At 46.5% G+C, this 22,077-nt stretch overlaps 2 protein-coding genes across 2 annotated transcripts; one reads left to right on the forward strand and one right to left on the reverse strand.

Moving 5' to 3' along the window:
• Nucleotides 1-1,861: 1,861 nt before the first annotated feature.
• Nucleotides 1,862-5,913, forward strand: LOC133887850 (protein LIGULELESS 1-like). Its single transcript, XM_062327836.1, has 3 exons — nt 1,862-2,829; nt 5,033-5,187; nt 5,346-5,913. Exons 1-3 carry the CDS (start codon nt 2,216-2,218, stop codon nt 5,723-5,725), a joined length of 1,149 nt encoding a protein of 382 aa, XP_062183820.1. The 5' UTR covers nt 1,862-2,215; the 3' UTR covers nt 5,726-5,913.
• Nucleotides 5,914-8,717: 2,804 nt separating this feature from the next.
• On the reverse strand, nt 8,718-12,793 carry LOC133887795 (peroxidase 16-like). Its single transcript, XM_062327778.1, has 4 exons — nt 12,009-12,793; nt 11,729-11,926; nt 10,500-10,665; nt 8,718-9,315 (listed from the first exon to the last, which is right to left on the reverse strand). Exons 1-4 carry the CDS (start codon nt 12,243-12,245, stop codon nt 8,909-8,911), a joined length of 1,008 nt encoding a protein of 335 aa, XP_062183762.1. The 5' UTR covers nt 12,246-12,793; the 3' UTR covers nt 8,718-8,908.
• Between the last annotated feature and the right edge of the window lie 9,284 nt (nt 12,794-22,077).

The raw sequence follows: 22,077 nt of genomic DNA on the forward strand, positions 1-22,077 counted from the left end.
CATCATAGATGACAAGTCCTTACCCGTCACTTATGAATTATCATTAGTGACGTATTTGGGTGACAGGTACAAGACATGTCACCTATGACGGTTGTCAGCCGCCACCCATGGGCTTTTTTCGTGTAGTGTGGATATCTACATGAAAACTGCTTTACGCTTAAAACTAAACCATAAAATCTTATCCTTGAGTTATCCTTTATGCATCTATCAACCCCTTGAAGTAGTATAGAAAATTTTGAGTATCTTTTATACTCATTCTTGCTATCATTCAGATAAGGAGATGGATACCGACTTTGTGGGAGATAAAGGCACAGATGAGTAGATTTAGTGATCACATTTGCACCCGAGCTATTTGTGGTCACTACTACGGAAAAGGGTCTTATTTGCTGTCTGGTTACTGCCGGATCACCGAAAATCGGCAGTGATACGATTGTCACTTCCGGTCAGTAAGAAAATCTATATCACTGCCGGTTTTTAATATCAACCGGCAGTGATAATAGCTTATCACTGTCGGTTCATATTAAAAACCGACAGTGATAGTACCACTGCCGGTCGTTAATATGAACCGGCAGTGGAACATGAATTGGACCTGAGATTTTAAGAGATCACAGTTTTGGCTCGAAGCTCACGTCCGACTCGTCTCAACTGTTCTTATCTCTTCTCGCGACAGCAGTTTCTCGATCTTATCCCTTCGCCTCTCCAGTCTCCAGCTCCTCCCTATTGCTCCTGCTCCCACGCTGCTGCTCCCCTGCTCCCGCTCCCCCGCCGCCCCTCCCCTTCTCCCCCGCTCCCGCTCCCCCGCCGCCCCTCCCCTGCTCCCGCTCCCGCGCCGCCGCTCCCCTGCTCCGACTATCACTGCCCGTTATCCTGTGCCGGTTCCAAAACCGGTAGTGAAGCCGGTTTTAGAACCGGCAGTATAGCCACTTTCCGTAGTAGTGGGTTTTGGAATATTGTTTTTTTGTTTTGTTTTTGTTGGTCGGTTGACCAGATTAGTAATATATCGTATGATTTTAAGATATTTTGTACTCATGAATCTTGATATTTTATATACAATATATGACTATGATGTCATAATATTACACTACACATATTAATTACAGGTATGATGGAAAAAATCTGCTGATTTAAGAGGAAAAAATAGGACACCACTTCTCGAAAAGCCTAACGGCCAGCCTAAGCTACTCTGGCAGCCCTAAAATCAAATGTCGTGACGCGCAAACTTTACTGATTGCCGAAATAGAAATAGTGACACCATTTACTCTTAGAAATGTACTTGGCCACCTCACCTTCGGGAGGAATTATTAGCCGTAGAAAAAAACGGTACACGTACGTATCCAACTCAGATCATTACACAAATATACTGTTTAGCTAGCGACGTAACTGCACAAATCAAGTCTACGCGCCACCTGTAGTGGAAGAGATCGAGATCCTCCGGTACGTACTTGGCCATGAGATCTCACATCCCATGAATGCATGGAAACACCGCCCGTCCGGGCAGCCCCGGGCGCGCGTCACGGAGGTAGCGTACGCTAGCTCATCGGCGCAAGCGCCATGTACGTGCCGCCCGGTCCTCCGTCTCCTCTCGCCCAGGTACAGATGCACGCATGCAGGCACACATCTGCATCATATATGCTCCTATCTTCAAGGGCACACATGCAATAGTATCGTACAATACGTTGAAACAGACACCGTACCCAGCCTAATATACGGACCGAGCCGAAGAAAAACGGTGGGCAAACATCAAGCAGCAGCTGTTGTTATCACCTCTCACCAACTCCAATTAAGATCCTCTTGCTTCTCTCCATCTTTTTTCTTTCTTTTCTCTCTCGATCTCTCTCTCTACTCGCCCTGGCAGCGTGGTGGCTAGCCGCCCAGCTAGATATAACCCAAAACTCACTCCACCACTCGTTCGAACATGGAGCCCTAGATGAAAAGTACCCTCCTCCCCCAGCGGCAAAAGAGATCCCGAGAAGGGCGCTGCCGGTGCGCATATATTGTGTCATCGCCGTCACCGGCCCATGCCCCCCGGAACTCGATCCCCCAGCCATAGTGTCCAGCGAGTGAGCGAGCTGCGAGGGAAGAGAGAGGAGTGTGCGTCCTTGCTGCGTCCTCCCCTCCGTCCCTAATCCATTTCCGTGTGCGTGCTAGCTAGCCCCGCGTGCGGCGTGCCACACAGATCGATCGATCATAAAGCGAGAGGGGGAGAGCCGGGAAGATGATGAACATACCGGCTGCCGCCAACGCTTGCGACGAGTTCCCCTATGTCCCAGCTCCCAATCCGGCCCCTCCTTCTCTGCTCCCAATCATGGAGCAGGAGAGCAGCATCCAGAGGGAGCACCTCGGCTACAACCTGGAGGCCAACTCCCTAGCTCTCCTTCCCCCGTCCAACGCCGGCGCCGCCCACCACACCACCATCGACAGCCACAGTCCCCATGACATCCTCCAATTCTATCCTTCCTCGCACTACCTGAACGCCGGCAACCCCTACAGCCACTTTGCCGGGAGCACCTTCCAGCCGTACTACCCGCCGGCGCAGGCCACGCCGGAGTACTACTTCCCCACCCTGGTCAGCTCGGCGGAGGAGAATATGGCGAGCTTCGCGGCGACGCAGCTGGGGCTCAACCTCGGCTACCGGACCTACTTCCCGCCAAGAGGGGGGTACACCTACGGGCACCACCCGCCGCGGTGCCAAGCGGAGGGATGCAAGGCCGATCTCTCCAGCGCCAAGCGCTACCACCGGCGGCACAAGGTGTGCGAGCACCACTCCAAGGCGCCGGTCGTCGTCACCGCCGGAGGCCTGCACCAGAGGTTCTGCCAGCAGTGCAGCAGGTTAGTGCATCGATCGACCGATACACCTTGTTCTCAATTTGTCGGGATCGAGTTACCTTGATGATTGGCCGGGTTAATTAATAGTTTGGATAGATCTTGTTGAGACGTATTTTGTCGGGGAATGATCTATTCCTGAAATCATGAGTTGCATTAAGTGATCTCAAAGTTTCATTCAGTTCACTAACTAGACTGAAACAAGGTATATAAACTGATTTCCAGGCTACGATCTATCAGAAGAACCTTTTGGGACAAGTAGTTAGATTCATTTGTTAGATTCTAATTGCTTAATTAGCCACTGATAAACAACCTAAATTGCTAAGCACCAAAAGAATAGGCATCGGAATGTGAACCTTAATTCGATGAAGCCATTAAGAGGTCTTGGCGGGTCTATGAAGAGCAACGACAGGGTACAATCCTTGAGCGTCGTTGTCGCCGATGTGGGCCGCCGTAGTCGTACCAGATCGTCGGGAGGTTGCCCTGCGACAGTCAGTGGCCTTTGGCCACCTAAGTGTTTCCTTTTGATCGGGATGTGTTAGGGAATAACAATAACAAACACGGACGAGAGCACTTCTACCAGGCCGCCGGCTCCCCTCTTTTTTATGTAGTAGCGCTGGTGGACGGAGCCAAAAACCAAAAGATAATTTCCGCCTCCGATCCTGGCGTATGAGTGGTGGGACTAAGCCCTATTTTATCTCTCGGTTTATTAGCGGACATCATATATAACTAACATCATGTTGTCATATATCACCTATAATTATATGGGAAATTACTTTTAGTTAGAACAGTCAAATAAAAACAGAGGGTAGATATTATTGCTTTGATCTTACATGATATCATCCTTGCCTTGTTTCTCCCATTTTTTCAGTCGCATCTTAAGTGAATCCATTGGCAGTTCAATCTACATTTTCGGTGTATTTCCATTTCATGAACGTCTGAAAGAACTCATACTTTCTGAGAGAAGTATTCACTGGCTTCTCATTTCCATGGATGTCCTTAGCAAAATACTTTTGTCTATGATAAATTCAACAGAGCCAACATCTAAAGACTTGGTAGGTGCAAGGAGAAATTGCACAATTCTTTCCCCAGATAATACCTAGTATGAGAGGGAAAAGCATGCACCATTTCCTCAATTCACAGTGTGCATGCTAAATGGACAAAAACTGTGTGTAACATATATAGAATGCATAGTACTCAGTTCAAAAAGTCCTAAAATTAAAGATTTGTATGCATTTATCTTTTTTCCAGCAAATATTCCCCATTTTTTAAATTAAATTTCTTCTGTTCATATTCTAATCAGTCTCACTTGATATTAATCTAAACAATGCATTACACGTTGGGAACCATTTGCAGACATCTTGTCGTTGATCGCTTCGTTTCTCGTCCTTTTTTCTTGTTCCTCGGCGCTACTCCTTCCCATTTATTTCCTTGACTTCTCCTTTGCATTTACGAGCAGTTACTTAGAAACAGTATGAGGTGTTTGTACATGTGTATTGGTCTCTCAGAAGTCAGAAACGAGGCTACTTTCTTCCTAAGTATCAAAACTTTGTACATCACACGTACGTACGTACCCGCAGAAGATTGCAACTGCAAGCAACGCCTTCAACGCTCTCACTCTTTCTCCTTCATGTGGTTGCCAGTAGTAATCCATTGGCAAGCTTGTCGACCAATCCATTGGCCTGCCCTCACTATGATGAATGGCTCTGAGAATTGTACACCGATCTCTGCTGAAGCATGTGCACGTGTGAAGTGACCGGCAATGCATTTAAGGGTAAACAGGATCTCTCGCAGAATGACTACCATATTGAGACACTTCATATGAGCCAGATGCAAAAATCCAAGCTGTCTGTAGCGAAGAACAGTGTAGATATATATTTCTCATGTTCTGAATCATCAATAGCGACATATTGGTCCCTGGAATGTTCTTTTTCAGTTCTGGACTTTTTTATTAGAGAAAATGGATTTTATATATAATTCAGTTCGATCTGGACCGAAGTTCAATCACTAGTCATCAACTCATCATGCACTAATATATGTGTTACGTAGGGCATGCAAAACCAAGTTAGCTAATATGCTCTAAGAATGAATGAGCTCTCTATATACACATATCATGTAATCACTGGTTATACCTTGGTATTTCATGTGTATGCATGTCTTCATACGATCCTTTTTTCTTCTCTTTTTCTCGTCCAACTTTGTCATTCAGATTCCATCTGCTGGATGAGTTCGACGACGCCAAGAAGAGCTGCAGGAAGCGCCTTGCGGACCATAACCGCCGCCGGAGGAAGTCAAAGCCGTCCGATGGCGATGCCGCAGACAAGAAAAGGGCACAAGCGAACAAAGCAGCAGCTGCTAAAGACAGTACGTGAAACTCTATACACCGGATTTTTCTTTTTCTTTTTTAAGAGGCTATGCACAAGATACTGGAATTGTGCATTGCATGCACGTACTTAACCTAGCTTGTTCATTTCCCTAATTAGTAACAACAACACCATTTCCTTCGTTTCAAATCTTAACAGAAGCAGGAAGTAGCAGCAAGAACATGGACATCGGAGACGGGCTGGGGACACAAATACTGGGAAGCTCACTCTTGTCCAAAGAACAAGATCAAGCCATGGATCTTGGAGAGGTGGTGAAAGAAGCAGTGGATCCCAAGGGGAAGGCATCGATGCAACAGCAAGCACATCATCACGGCATCCATCAACAGAACCACCTTGGCTTCCCTTTTCCTTCGTCGTCAGATGGCTCCTGCTTCCCCCAGAGCCAAGCAATCTCAAGTGATAACACATCAAATATAGCTCAAGTGCAAGAGCCAAGCTTGGCGTTCCACCAGCACCACCAACACAGCAACATCCTTCAGCTCGGGCAGGCGATGTTTGATCTTGACTTCGATCACTAGTCAATGTTTAATTCTCTCTCTCTCTCTCTCTCTCTCTCTCTCTCTCTCTCTCTCTCTCTCTCTCTCTCTCTCTCTCTCTCTCTCTCTCTCATGTGTGTGTGCGCGCGCGCGTACGTCCGAACATTTCTCTTTAAATTATCTGTGGTAACTACCGTGTAATCTGGACATAATAATGATAGTTTATGCTTGCTGATCATCTATATTATAATCATTTTATTGCTCATTATACTAGTACTTCTTGCCGCACATGTGTACTTGCATTTGCTCATCATTGGAGAAGCAGGTAAGTTGGTGCATCAAAATAACTTATTTCTGTACGGTGAAGAGAAAGATATCCTGTTTGAACTTTAGAGGCCTGTCAACATATTTGTTGGATATATAACTATTCATGAGAGAAAGGTCACGAATTTCCATCTTACGAGTGAATAAGTTTATTTTTGTAAGAGTCTAGATATTCAGGAGATTGTGAATTAATAATATATGTGAACGCATGCAGTTGATGCGGTGCTGATATAAACATATTAAACGGCCATCTTTCTAGAGGTCCTCGTTTTTCCCCATAATAGGCATGTTATGTGGTACGGAACCATTTTTAAATTCTGGGGCATGCATGCGTGCGAAACTCAATTTAGTGCATCACACAGTGTATACTATAAACATGTTTTTGATCCGTTCCCGGAGAAACATAGTCAATGCTTACTAAATTCTTCGGAACAATTAAGTGAATTGTATATAAAGCAGCAGAAAAATTGATGGTGCAATATATGACTAGTAGAAAATTCTACTCAAATCCCAACCAAATTGATTTAAGCTTTCCAAAGTTTATCTTTCAAAGAGATCAGTGGAAGCTAGCTCATTGTACATACCGTATAGATGGCCCGGCCAGGTTCCGGTGGTGAAGTTCGAGGATCCATGCACAAGCAGGCAAGCAGCTAGTCCTGAAATTATTAATCCCGGGCAGCCTGGAGTGTGGGCAACATATTTTAGCATTATATATTGTACTCTTAATTACTAGTCAGTTTAGTTGATAGTTGAACTACTTTATCGTAGGATAAGAACAGTCTAGTCAAAAATCATCATCGCTTTGGATTTGGTTCGTACAAATTAGTGTGCGTGCGTGTGTGTGTGTGTAACTAAGCATCATTCATGCACTCTTTGACGTCTATTTTTGTGATGATTCATCCTTGCAAACTGAAAATTATACGTTTAAACTTCTGTTAGGACTCATTGACCCGCATATATCTAAATCCAAATATGTCACAATGGGGTTATGTATACATAGATCAAATAAAAAAATGGAGAAGTAAGGAGGTAAGGATGAACATATAATAATGCTTCTAAATTAGAAGGTTCATCATGTATGCCACCATTCAATTCACTGCTATTAATTGACAAGTAGTTTTGATACAGTTTTCTGGAAAAACCGGAGAGTCGTTGGATCCTAGAGTTTGGCCCATCAACCTAATCGTAGAATTATATCTAAGGAAGCTTAACAAGTTACGGTACCGGTTGTTGAAAGTTGACTTGTGCATGCAACTAGCCCCGGGTGACTTAATGCGCTGATCGATCAGCTCGATCGATCGCCGCCAGCTTGTTTGTTAAGTGAAACATCAAGGAACCCATCAATGATGGACAGCAATACTCCGCTGGATGTACAACGCTTACATTCTGGTAGAATTACACGGCAATCAACTAGTATATATTAAAGACTGTACGTGTACGTACGTGGTACGTGTTACAGTAAATACAGTTGCCTGCACAGGCGTACGGTGCTTGCAGGTAGCGAAACAGAAAGGCATTGCCGTTGGCTTCAACCGATCGAACTTACACACGAGAATTGTTCAGATGCTACGTTACTGGATCAGCAAGGCAGGTTTCTGGTGTCCGCTCCGCGTTTGATATAACCTTGGAAGCTATCTAACCCAAGGACATGTCGGTGGTACGTGTACGTATTTTGACAGTTGCAATGTCACTGTTCAGATGAACTGGAAGAGCCCCTCTGGTACATCGTTATTCTTGCATGTGCTAGCTTCTAAATATGATCCGAGGTTAAGAATGCACATAGATATATATATACCTGATCGAGTTAACAGGCCTCGCGGAGAACACGCATGCACTACTCGAGACTTAACGGTGAGCGGTGCTCGACGTCGGCGATCCATGGTCGATAAACACATGGAGAACAGAGTTGCATGCATAGTTTGCATGAGATGCAGGTTGGATCCATCCGATCATTTTCCTGGCCGCGACCGTTAGCGAGATGCAATTATACTCTGGACGTCAACCGTGCAATGGGGCATGGGCCGTGTGACCCAAGCGAATGGTTCCGGCCGACGGTGCTCCTCTGTCCTCTTTAGTCTGCTGCCCCGGCAGAAATTGGGCCGAGAAGGCATCCCGCTCATTTCGCAGCCCAGCTTTTCCAGGCCTCCACGCACCTGCAAGCTCGAGTAGTCTGAGCCTGCCAACGCACGGTTAAATTAGTTGGATCGGGAAGTTTTTATTTTTTATTTCGAAAATAAAAATTACAAAACTAGAAATATCTGTTTGAAAAAATTTACAAAACTAAGCTAGTTGTCGCTCTTTCACAGATTTTAAAAAATAAATATATCTATCTCTACAACATACTTTTTTAAGTATTTTTATGACTATTTCAATAGAGTTTTGAATTTTGAGAGGAATAGAGTGTAGTGTTTTTTTTTTATTTTATAACCTGTTGTTTGTTGAAAGTGGCATCTTTATTTTTTAAAATCTATCGCCGGAATGGAAAAAAACTCGTTGGATCGATCGTGCGGCTATCTAGAGTGGCCCAGGCGAGACGTTGGGCCTGCGGGAGATTTCGGCCGGCGCTCGATGATTTGTGGGAGGCACCACCGTGCACCGCGTCTCGGTGCAAGTTTGTATCCAACACGATGAAAAGAAGGCTCGGTCAGGACCAAAGGTGCCGGCGTTATCTAGCGAAGCAACGAAGGTTTCACCAAGAAAAAAAATCATAAGAAGGGGCTGAACAAGCATTTGATTCAAACGCGCCTAACCATGTGAACCGAAACATCCACGAGAAGCACATCTCAATTTGTATCATCCATCCCACAGCTCGATCAAATAATGGCTAACAAAATCCCACGCCCAAACGTATGAATATATAACCACTCTAACAGCCTAATTAGCACGCCCGACACACACATGCTAGTTGACGGCGGTGCAGACGCGCCGTACCTCGCCGTCGCTGCCGCGCTTGAGCCCGATCCTGCCGAGCTTGGCCATGGCGGCGACGAAGGCCTCCTGGAAGGCGGTGTTGTTGGCGGCGAAGAGGTTGACGGTGGGGCGGGAGCGGCGGTCGGTGAAGAGGACCTGGTCGGAGGCCAGCAGGCCCTTGTTGTACCGGAGGTTGTCGAAGTAGGCGTTGTCGAAGACGCGCGGCGTGGTGGCGTCCAGCATCGCGAACGCCGTGGGTCTGTAGTTGATGGGGCACACCCGCCGCAGCGACCGCAAGAAGTCCAGGTTCATCGGAGGGTTCCACGGCAGCCGCTGCTTGAACGTGTAGATCCGACGGACGAACTTGTCGCAGTGGGTCACGCCGATCGTGTGCGCGCCTGCATGCAGTGCATGATTTTATTTTACTTTTGCGACCAAATCAAACTCAACTTACAACTGAATTATTAACGCTTCTGTGGCAAATAATTAGTTCTCTTTCGTGGTGAAAAGCTCGCGTCTATTATCGAGCTGAAAAGTGCCAGCTTTTCTTTCTTTCTTTCTTTTACTAGTACTTTGTATGGACAGAACTGGGTGGTTCAGTAAAAAGTTACTAGCCGGTTGTTTCGATTTTGTCACATGGGACCGCTTCGTGTGTTCAAATCGGAATCCAAGGAGTAGTAAGTAGTATTTAACTGAGCGTAACTCTAGTGTTTATAGATAACAGCTAGCTTTTATTACTAAGAGAGAGAAATGGATGAGTGTGAAGATGAAACTGATAAGAAAAGAAATTTTACTTACTTGAAGTAAAATCTTAAAAAGCTAGCTAGAAAAAAACAAAAGATATCTCTAAACATTACGAGTATAGAGAAATAATCACCTCTTAGATCTGACAGGTAAACCAAGAACATTCGGACAAACTATCCTCTGTTCCCACGTACTATAAATGACATTTTTTAATCTTCCCAATACAGAATCAAAGATAAAATAATCATAAAAGCCTAAATAGGGCAACCCAAACGGTCAGAAAACAACATATTTAAACCCCTCCAAATGAACCTAGCCACCTTTTGAAAGCTGTATCAGTTGTTCTGTACAATCTGCGCCTTATGTCGGGTTTTCACTTCTAGATGTGCACTTAATTTCCTACAAAGTACTCTGCGCTTGCGTTTTTATACTGCTCCTAAACAGAAAAACCGAAGAAGTATTTAAATTTTTTCGAAAAGAACACAGGAATCCAATATAGAACAGTGAACCACTTTGTCTTCTGCTGCAAAGTGTGAACAGAGGATAAGTAACGTGAGCTACAGAAACCACGAGAAAGAATGAAAGATGCTTGTACTGCGATCAACCTACTCCATAAAGAAACACTAGCGAGACATTGTTAATTCCCATGGTTATCTTGCAACCTAGGTTGTCACCTCAAGATACATTCACCCAATAGACTCGACGCATCGTAGCATTGTACTGTACTAGTGCTCGTCCCTATGAAGAGGAGGGTTCTCGCAAGCATGGACACTCTGAGTACGTCGTATCAGCAGAGGTCGGTATTCTAGAGAAAACAATATGCAAGAAGAATGCAAACCTGAGAGTGCGATCATGTCCGTCTGCGTGAGCCCATTCTGCGCAAACAAGGAGTTGAGCTGGTTCAGATTGAAGCCAGGGCCGGGGAGGGCGTGCTTCACGATGGCTCTGTTGAATGACTTTCCGTCCAGCCGCCCGAGCTCAACGGCGTAGCTTGGCCCGCCCGTCTGGGACAAGAGGAAATGATGGTAAAAGATTAGCATTGCTGGGTGAACTTTTCGTTTAGAGGAATCAGTGCAGTTCTTGATCGATCAGCATCAGCATTGTCACTCTGATTGCGTGGTCACTCGGCTCTTTCTTCTCTAGAGTAGTTTGTCCATATGCCATGGCTACAGTCTACGCAGTGGAAATTTGTCCGCTGCTGGGCTGGGCTCTCTGACGAGACGCTTGCAAGAACGGACGCTGCGTTTGCAGCGTCAGTGCGTCATGGACCTATTCCACGAGACGCTCTCGGCTATACCGGGCGTCACGGACAACACCCACACCCGGCCTACATGCCCAGATAGGTGTACTGGCTGTGCCGCGGTACAGTTACCTACAGTTTTAGACTAGTCTCATGCCATGTCACTGTCGCAAGAATCCATGGTGCATAAAGCGCAAACATCCGCTAGTCCGTAGCAGGTCGAAGCTGCTGCCGAATTCGTCTCGAAAGGCGGGAAAGACCCGGACCTCCTACGCATGCTAGCTACCTCTCGCGCCGTGCGTATGCAGCGGCGTCGGGCGTCGTTACCCAAGCCCACCGCGCCGAGCAAGGCACAGCACCACCACCAAACACCGCAGGCGCTGCCGCGGGGGTGGCTTCGCCTTGGCGACGCGAAGCATCCGTCCGAGCATCCGGCAGCGGGCCAGCGGCTGACACGCATCACGTGTCCCGCAGCGGGCCAGCGTCTGAGCATCCGGCAGCGGGCCAACGGCTGTCTCGCAGGCCTGGCCGTGGACCGTGAACGGCTGGCTCATGCAATGGCGCGGGTCGGAAAAGTCACTGACACGCAGGCTCATGCAATGGCGTGGCGGGCCTTGGCGCGACCCGGCCGTGACCGAACTGGGATGACCAGCAAGGTGAAGGCTTGTCCAGGGACGTGGGTCCGTGCGTGCCTGGCCGCTGACAAGGGTGTGCCCTACGGCGACAGGCGAGTCGATTGGGGCGCATGCACCGTATGGCCGCGGTACGTGTATGAGATAGCGCTGCAGTGAAATCGATCGGTATGATGAGCAAGAGCGTTCGGTTACCAGAGAGACGACGTCGCGGGCGGCCATGGCGAGGATGTCCGCACAGGAGACCTTGCCGGCGCAGCCGGGGAGCGCCTCGACGGCCGCCTTGGCCTTGTTGATGGCGTCCACGGCGTCCGGCGACAGCGTGGCGTCCGCGCCGCTGTGGCTCTCGTCGTCCCCGTTCCGCGCCATCAGCATCACTGACGCGTCACACCCCTTCAACAACATGCAAGGTTAACAAAGGCAAGGGCACGGCGGAATCAATCACTAGACCGGCCGGAGACGGTAGCGCGCATACCCGGACGAAGCAGTCGTGGAAGAAGAGGCGGAGGGTGCCGGGCCCGACGGCGAAGCTCTGCTGGAGGTGCTGCGAGATGACGGAGCGGACGGTGGACTCCGCGTTGGGGCACGTGCTGGCGTAGTAGTTCTGCCGCAGCTGCGCCCTCGCAGCGCCGACAATGCCCGAAAGGACGGCAACCGTGAGGAGCGCCGCGCCGCGCAAAAGGAGGCCGTCGCTGCGGTGGGCTCTCGCCATTGCCGGCCTTGCTAGCTAGCTCGGTCGCCTTCCTCGGTATGGGTGATTGTGACTGACACTAGCGTAGTAGTGCGCGTGGTGGGCGGAGAAAAGTGCGGGAGATTGCCGTGGATATATAGGAGGGCTGCTGGTTGCAAATGCGCGCGCGCAAGACAGGGGGGAAAGAGCAGGGGTGGCCGGGTGGCACGGCGCGGCGCGGCGCGGCGCAATGGGCTATGGGAGTGCGATGTGGGGGAGGACGAATCGGCCGGGAACGTTGCGGCGGGGATCAAGATAGTAGTTACACAATCTCGATGCAGAAGGGATGGAATACCTTTTTCCTTTTCCGGTTATCGATGACCATTTTTATATTGCTGTTATGCAGGATCGTTCAGACATGGTGCAGAGATGATTCAGCTCATTGGTAGTCGAGATCTCTTGATACTACTACTGCAATTACTGGTTTTCAAGGAGTTTTACTGACCCAATAAACACGATTGCGAGAGCTAAGACTAGGCTACATATGCCTCGGTGTTGCGTTACAAACGCGAGATTATTTCTTACTGAACCAGGAGCGAGATGCTTGCTTACTGCCGGGAGCCTGAGTGGATGGTGACATCGTGCGCATGCACCCCTGTGCCCGTGCGCTTCAGCGTGGCGAAGCAGCTAGCTAGCTTGCTGCGTCCGCTGCGCAGAGCTCGGCATGACGGCATGCACGCATAGTCGGTCAGTGCCCAGCAGCTAGCAACCATCCAAAGCTCGCTCACATGGCCTCGTTGCGTCCAGCTCGTGGCCAGCACCCATGGGTATCGTGGCGAGGTCGTGCTCCGCTTCCCTGTGCCTTGGCTCTGGCTCTACCCCAGTCGACCCCGGGACAAAACAAGGTTCACGGACATGGTGCAGAGAAACACGGACGCTTTTCGTTGCTACCTTGTCAGGACCTCAGGATCATCTGTGACCAAGGTGCGACTGCGTGCCATCGATGTCCCAAGGTGATTTTCGATGCAGTGTTGCTCTGGTAATTAACTTGTTTATAGCATGGTTAATCCGTCCATCCATCATTGTGGTTGATAAAATGCGGTGCCTGTTTCAGAGAGGCATGAGACTGACTGAAACCACACTTGGTAGTTGGAACCGGAACTACAAAGCACATTCAGATTCAGGTAAGGACTGCCATCAGCATCTATCAAGAAGAGCCCCCACATCAATTCTATGCCTGCTCCCCTGCCTCCCCGATTTGATCAGTGTAAACCCCAAACATACTAATTTTTATAGCAGAAAACGTATTGCTATATCAACTGTTAGCGTGTTGAAAACTTAGGATCGTTGATTTCTTCCTAAACCATCTCTGTCAGTTGTGGCCATGGCTCATGGTCAGTTGCTGCAGTAAATCTAGCAATCGAAGTAGTACAAGTAAAGAGTAGTTACACTAACATATTACTCTCTCCGGTCGTAAATACTTATCGCTTTTAAATTTTTACGATTTTTTATGTGCAACTTTAACTATTATTTTTTATTAAAATATAGTTATAATATATAATAAAATATAATATTATGAAAGTTTTTTCATGATAAATCTACACTGTGATTTTTATATTTTCAAACTAAACATTTTAAAAGCTATCAACTATCAAAGTTTTAAAACTATGGGTATTTATCACCGGAGGGATTACTACATAGGGCTACTTTACCTTCAGCCCATGCATCGGAAGATATGGATGCGTGTTTGCAGCTACTACGTTGGAGAAGCAAATGTCATGACAATATAAGGTGGAGAATTAAGCTGATTGTTGTGACTTTCGATTTTGAGAATAAGAGAAGAGGAATTTAAAGGGGATTTGGGCATAGCCGTATGGGCTATCTATCATCTTGTTGTGATGGCATGACAAGTGAAGAGCTCAAGTAAGAGCATCAACTCCTTCTACTGGGGCTTGGGTTAATCAATAACCTCTCTTTTTGTAATTACTTTTGGGCCTATATATGTATCGGGTTATATATTACACACATATCTGGATCAGGGTCCCTAACTTTTGAGGGTCATAGGCCATCGCCCCTGCTGCCCTTGCCCAGGGCCGGTCCTGCCCATGAAGCAACTTGACAATTTAGATTGTTGCCATATAAGGCCATCTCTAATGGATTCCTGTCGTGGTTCCCATTCCCCTCACAATGGGAAAAAGACCACGATAGGAACGAAACACGAGCTCCAAGGGCTTCCTATCATGGGCTAGCGATGGGCGGGATATGAGAGAGGTTCCTGTAGATGTGAGAACCTCTCTCCTATCCCTTCGTGGATATGCGTCGCGGGGCTGGAGCTGGCAGTTACGGGCGCACGCTCGGGCGGAAGAGGCGGAAGTGAGGGGCGGCAACGGCGGTGCACGAGATGGCGGAGGTAGGTTGGCGGCGGCGACGAGGGGATCCTAGAGGCTTGATCCAGGTGCACATGTGGAGGGAAGCGGTGATGTCACTGGAGGCGGCGTGCCGGCAATGAGGAGCGGTGATGGGAGGTATGAAACATTCAACCCCAAATCATTTCGGATTTGTGAATGTTACGGTAGAATCGCCAATTGGGTGTACAAGCATGGTAGCTGGTGGCTCCGCCGGTGGGGGGCAAGGGAGGGTTCCGGTGGGAGTTGGAGGCTCTGGAGCGTGAGCACATTCCCAAGCCCAGGTGGTTGCACAGGTAGCCATTCTTTGCAAGATCAAGCCCAAGCCAATCAAGGTCTGCTTTTAGATCCATTGCATCCGGAATAAATGGAACATTTTAATAGCCAAAATGGGAAAATTTTAATTTTGTTTATAAATTTTGTAAACTAAAGAGAGGGATGAATAGAAAATTTGCTATAATAGGCTGCACGTAAATGCAAACATAGATTCAGATCGATTGAAGGGAACGAAAGGTGTCATTGGCCACCTTCTTGAAGCCCTTGAAAATCTACGAGTTTCTAGTAAAATGCATATATAGGTGTCATTTCCCTTCATTCAGGTTTCAAGTACACGCAAAAAAATGCATACATAGATCCAGATCGAATGATCACTCTAAGTCAACATATTGAGCACTCTAAGTTCTGGGGGTTTCGAGCTTGCAACTATGATTGTTGCTAATCTGTGAATTTCTGGTAGAACTGTAGGGTAGATTTTTTATTATGTTTCATGGAGCCATTTTATCTTAGCATCTCGTAGCCTTGTTGATATATTTGTAAGGTTCTTGATTGAGTCTGTAAGTTTATTGGCACATTGTGACGCCTCTGATAAGCTTGCTCCCTACTTGTAGATGGACGTTGTTGCGCTTGTTTGTGTCCAGTCAAAGATGCAGGATCATGTGCAGGAGGTGGTTGCCGCATTGAACAAGGTGGCAAACGACAACTTGAGTTCAGACAGCACCCCTATTACCGTGGATCTCAACAGAGCACTTCTGGAGACCAACACCATTGTGGCGGAGTTGGAGTAGCTCGTGTTCCAAGTTGAGGATGCTCTGAGCGATGGTGTCGCGCAGAACCCTATTGGTTTAGCTGATAATAGCAGCGTAGCAGTGCAAGAGGAAGCATCGGGATCCAAGGACATTGACGACGACGACATCCTTCCCGCTGACTAGAGCTCTGATCACCTTATGTGTTCTGATTTGGATGATGGCATGTCCATTGAATCCAATTGTTCGTGGAGGCTTTAGTCGGGAAGGGTGTTTGTCGGTGACACGGGAACCAGGGGTCCCTGAGTCCTGAGGCCAGAACAGCAGAGTGCCACGTGGCGCTCTCCCTCAGGGGTTATCTCCCCGAGGTCTGGGAAGAGGGTGCTCAGGGCCCTGAATAGTGGTCCCCCAGTACCCAAGTTCCCCGATGACCCGAGAAGGTCGAGTTCCGGGAGAGGGTGCTCGGGGTCATGAACAGTGACCCCCGAGCACCCGAGTTCCCCGATGACAAGAGAAGTCAGTTCCGGGAGAGAGAGCTCGGGACCGTGAACAGTGGCCTCCGAGCACCCGATTCCCCGAGGACCCGAGCAGTCAAATTCCGGGAGAGAGTGATCGGGGCCGTGAATAGTGGCTCCCGAGCACCCGGTTCCCTGAGGACCATGAGAGGTCATATCCGGGAGAGAGTGCTCGGGGCTGTAAACAGTAGTCTCTGAGCACTCACCGTTCCCCGATGGCCTGAGAATTCCTTCGCCGGTGCTCCCCACGGGGGCTCAGCGGTGAGGTGTCAACTGGTGAGAGACCCAATCCTGCATTTAAGAGGGCGCGTGGCCTGTCACTTCCAACCACTCCCCCACGCCTGCTGTCAGTTCCTGTCACGGTCTGGCAGAGAGGCGTGGGGACATTTAATGCACAGGTCCCATCGCGCGTCATCCGGCGTGCCTCGGAATAACGTCGCAGAACTCGAGGCACACCGCCTGCCGCCCTGCTGTGTCAGGCTTGCTCTGACCGGGCGGGCACGAGGGGCTGCTCGGTGGCTGCCCGGTGGGCCCTCCCTGGAGAACTCGCCGAAAAGCGGAATGATGACGAACAAGACCAGACGGGGGCGCGTTTTCAACCCTCCCCGTCACCTCGAGCTATAGCCCATGATGGTTGCTTTCTATTTATAGCGCCTTGGAACTTGCGCCATCCTTTCTGGGCACGCTACCGCCCCGACGGGTATATAAGCGGGGCGGGCTCTCCGGAGAAGATGGCGAAGGAAGATCGGACATAGCACATCGAACGAACTCCGTTGACGACGACGGAAGAAGCACAAAGCTCTAGACTTAGACAAATATTCTTGTAACACAGCAGATCCTCAGAGAGACATTCTCAGAGCATTTATAGCATACACACAGGAGTAAGGTATTACACTCAGAGCGGCCCGAACCTGTCTAAAAATCCCCTGAGCATTTACTTCCTCCTGCATCCGATCATTCCACCCCCACCTGCATCTCATTTACTCCTATTTATTTCACATACGAGGCGGGTTTAGTATCATCCCCCGGCCGAATCTCAAAGGGGGTCCCTCCAGATCCCCGCTTGAGGAGTTCACCCTCCGACAATGTTTATTACTTAGTTGTTTGAAACTGGCTTCCCATGCAATCTACCACACATGTGCTTCCCGGCTTCTACGGAAAGACTCATTACTATGAAGGAACCAGTCATATGGTTTCTGACTTCCACGAGAAGAATCTTGCACATAAAACTAGCAGGGGAATTTGTTTGCCTGTATAAGACCATTTACCTGTAAAACACATGTACATATTGTTGGTTTATTAGTGTTCGGTGCCATAAAATGGGTAGCGTGCGTGTAGCTCTGCTCTTTGGATTTGCGAAAACAATGAAATAGAGAAGATAGTTGTAGAGAGACTGGTGCCAGAAAAAGTTTGGGTTGGAGACGAAGTGAGCGTTCTTCTCCCTGTACAAAATATATATACAATATATACGTACCATGCATTATAGTTGTATGGTATGCGTCGTGATAGTTATTGGAAAATACTAGAATATTGAAAGTCTGTTGAGGAAGATAATGTTATTGGAGTGCAGAAATCTGAAAGAAATGAGTCTGAGAAGAGAATTCCTCTATGAAGAAATTTTGGGTCGGAAGAAAATGAAATGAGGGGAAACGGTTGATGATCTCACCCCTCTTATGGAGTAGTGGAGTGCATTGGGGGCATGCTGTTTTGTAATGTTATGAGAAGGCGCGTCTACCGTTTGATCCATCATCAGGAAAAAGCAAAAGAAAAGCTTTGTTTATTGCACCCAGCAGAATACGAAGGATTTTGGACATTTCTGCCTGAATCATCTCGCGGCAGCTGGTATCCATCCATGCCCTGTGGTCAGTACTATTCGGTAGTCCTGCTCCTCGGAATTATTCTTCGCTCTTTATTTGAGTGACGTTTTCTGAAACTGTGAGATTGTTTCGTACTTCCTTTGTTTACAAATACTTATCATTGACAAATTTTATCGTGAGTTTTTTCTTAAAAAGGTTTATAAATACTTTAAAATATATAAAACTAAGTAAAATTTGTTTCATAAGAATCTAATAATATAAAAGTTTTAAGTATCTATAATTCTTTTTTAAAAAACCATATGATAAAATTTGCTATAGTAAAAAGACAGTGAAAAGTATTTGTAAACGGAGAAAGTAGTAGCATAGCAAAATTACTCCGTATTATATCTCTCTGCACAGTTTGACCAACTCAATGCCTTGATAGTTACTGCTCGGTAAATCTCTTATTCATTATGTGTTGGCGGAAGAAAATATGTTTTTCATAAACAAAGTGTGATGAGAGTTTCTTCTACGAGTAGACTCAAGCTTTGAGAAGAATGGAGAGGAAGAAGAATATGTTGATAGTAAAAAAGGTTCGTCCTCTGGTCTCATGATTATGAATTTGTATTTATAGTGTCGTTCAGAATGTAAATATACAAATATGCCCTTACAGAGATAGCGATACAAATTATCGCTATACCACAGGGCTCTAGGACCGATCGAATCACATAGCATGGGTCTAAGTATGATGCATTTACCACTAATCAGAAGATATTATCTACCATGACAATACAGTGGTGCAAGTGGCCCTAAGAGCGTAATACTCAGTTGGCCGCCTATTGTGGTGCTGCACTGTCCAATGTGCCAGTCCGGCTCCCACTTGCGCTGGGAGGTCAGGGTGACCACCACTTACACCGGCATTAACTGTCGCTCTCTTCGTGTCAGACCAATTGCCTTTGGTGTTCTCCTTTTGTTGATATTCTCTCCAGAGGCCAGCTTCTTCCCTTGTCTCAAGAGATGGTGTCCTAAGGGGTTCACGACCTTCGAAAGCCTTAGTTTATGCATGGAGTCTGGAGCCCAAGAGCTTTAGAAAAGCTTTTGACGGTGTCCCCTTAATATTATCTGTGGGATTGGATATGTTTTCCAATAGTATTCTCTCATTCGCTGGCCCTGAGGTGTGAAAGGGCGAGCAGATGTAGAAGAAACTAGCTTCAGCTCAGCCTCATAGTCAGGATATCGTAATATAACTTCTAGCTAAAGATGTCCAAATGGGCCGTACAACATGGGCCGGCCCGAGGCACGACATTGTTGGCACGACCCAAGCCTGGTCCGATCCGAGCGTAGATGGGCCGGGCCGGCACGGCACGAAGCCTCAGGCATGCCTAGGCTGAGTGTGCGGCACGGCAGGCTGGCACGGCCCCGCCCGGCTATTTCGAGCTGGCACGGGCACGGCACACGGCGGTGGGCCAGTTGGCACGACACGCGGTGGGCCAGTAAGCATGGCCGGGCCGGCACGGCACGGACCGGGCACGCGATGGCCCAGTACGGCCCGTTTAACCCGTTAACCCGATATTTTTGAATTTTATAGCCGTTTTGTGACCGTTTGAGCTCCAAAAAATTTGAAAAAAATTACAAAAATCACCATTTTTCACGTATAAATAGAGGAGCACCCTGCCCTTCCATTCCACACCAGCAACACCATTTTCTCTCTTATTTTCTCCTCTCATTCTTATCTCAAAGTTCTTGAGAATTAGCGATAATTTGTTAAAATTAATTTGAATTGTTGCAAAAAAAATCCGAGCAATTCCAAAACCGTCATCGTGCTGACCTGTTGTCTTGAAGTTGAAGAAATCTTGGTGATTTTTTTGTATCGTTGTTCAGTCTTATTTTATTATTAGTTTTATTACTTGATTATTTATAACTCTGAATATTTGCAATTTTTGTAGTGTCATTCGACATTGATCATGGATGCCGGAGATCATGATACATCCATAGATCATGATTTTTTCTCCAAGGACTCACAAGGGACTACGTCCCCTTTGATACCAGTGTTGCAGGTGATGATGGACCCCACGGTGAACCTCCGGTTGGTTCACATGCAGGTGATGCAGCAGCACCTCCATCGCCAGGCTCTACAAGTGCGCACACATTAGCAAGCACCGGGTCTAAAAGATCAAGAGCTGATACTTCCGAAGTTTTGCAAGACTTTAAAAAGTTCTACAAAGAGGAAGATGGGGTAAGTGTTAGGTATGCTATGTGTTATATTTGCAAACATGAATTATCTGTAAAGCCCTCGGGTGGAACGGGGCACTTGAAGAGGCACGCCACAAGTTGCAAGCGAAAGAGTGGAGTAGCCATGAAGCAGACGGTGTTGCAGTACAACCCCGATGACTTTATTCGTCATTGGGAGTATGATTCTACCAATGCTCGAAAAGAGCTATGTCGCTTCATTGCAAGAGCGGATCTACCACTCAATATCGGTGAGTCTGTTGCATTTGAAGATTACATTAAGCAAGCTCATAATTTTAGGTTCACGCATGTTTCTAGACAGACAACTAGTAGGGATATGGTAAAATACTACAATGTGTGTCGTAGCAAGCTTAAAGAAATGTTGCAAACATGTACATTTTCAGTTGCTTTGACCTCGGACATATGGGCAGGTTGGGCTAGAGAGGATTATCTTAGTGTGGTTGCTCATTTTGTTAATAATGATTGAGAATTAGAAAAGAGAATAATAGGTTTTTGGTTGATTGATAACGCGCATACCGGTGAAAATATTGCTGAAAAAATATCTCAAGTAGTTGCAGACTTTGGTCTCACGAATAAAATATTTTCTATCACTTTAGATAATGTCGGTGCAAATTCTAGAGCAATGGATATTCTTACTCCGTTGTTTAGTACCTATGCTGAATCTTTCTTGTTATATCAATGTTGTGCTTGTCATATTATCAATCTTATAGTAAAATCTGGTTTGAAGAGGTTGTCACAATACCTAGACGATATCGTATTACAATATCTTTTGTGAACTCCTCTAACCAACGAATTGCAGCATATAAACAGTATTGTGTTGCAATAGGTGTGCGTCCACGTAAATTTGCTATGGACATACCGGTAAGATGGAACTCTACTTTCTTGATGCTTAAAAATATTATACCATATAAGAGCACATTTGGTGCGTTTATTCATACACATTACCATCAGCATGGGGTCAAACTTTACTCACATAAGCGCATTGGTATGTTACCGAAAGGATACTGGAGTTTCTTAATTTTTTTATGATTCAACTGTGAGTTTATCAGAAGTTTATTATCCAACATCTTGTTTAGAAGTGCATAATATTGTTGAAATCGCTACTCATTTAAACAACAATAAAAATGACAATCTAAATTCTTAAAGTATTGGAAAGAAATTCCTTTGTTGTACGTGTTTGCCTTTATTTTAGATCCTAGAGCTAAAATTGCAGCTTTCTGTAGAGTTCTCGCAATTCTAGGTGATGCTCTTGGCCACGATTATTTTAATTATTATACTAATGTTTGTTCTAAGTTATTCAAAGTTTATAGTAAATATGAAACAAAGTACGGTGGAGTTCGCCTGCAACGACCTCCACTAGCACCCACAACAAGTAAGAAGATGACAACGTGGGGGGAAATATTTGGTGCAGGTTCTTCATCAATAAGTTCAGACTCTTCGTCACGATCGTCTACGAGCACAGGAATTCCAACATCTGAAGGGGAGATAACTACCTTCATCAACAGTGACGTTATCAGTCATGAACAAGAAAATTTCAACATACTGCAATGGTGGCATGAGCACAAGATGAATTATCCAGTGCTTTCACTGTTAGCGCGAGATTTATTAACAGTTCCTGTATCTACAGTTTCTTCTGAGACTACTTTCATTCTTACTGGAAGGATAATCGAAGAGAGTAGAACAAATCTGTCAAGTAATATGGTTGAAATACTCACCAAAGTAAAAGATTGGGAACAAGTTGAAGCACGAATGTAACACACTGCAGAGAACACTGAGCTTGAAGAATCATTCCAAAATTTGTATCTAGATGCTGATGAGAACGTGTAATTTTAAATTTTCTGAGCTAGGTTGTACTCTTTTTTTCTTTGCTAGAAAGGTTTTTAATG

The sequence above is a fragment of the Phragmites australis genome, chromosome 13, assembly GCF_958298935.1.
Source record: "Phragmites australis chromosome 13, lpPhrAust1.1, whole genome shotgun sequence".
Classification (NCBI taxonomy): domain Eukaryota; kingdom Viridiplantae; phylum Streptophyta; class Magnoliopsida; order Poales; family Poaceae; genus Phragmites; species Phragmites australis.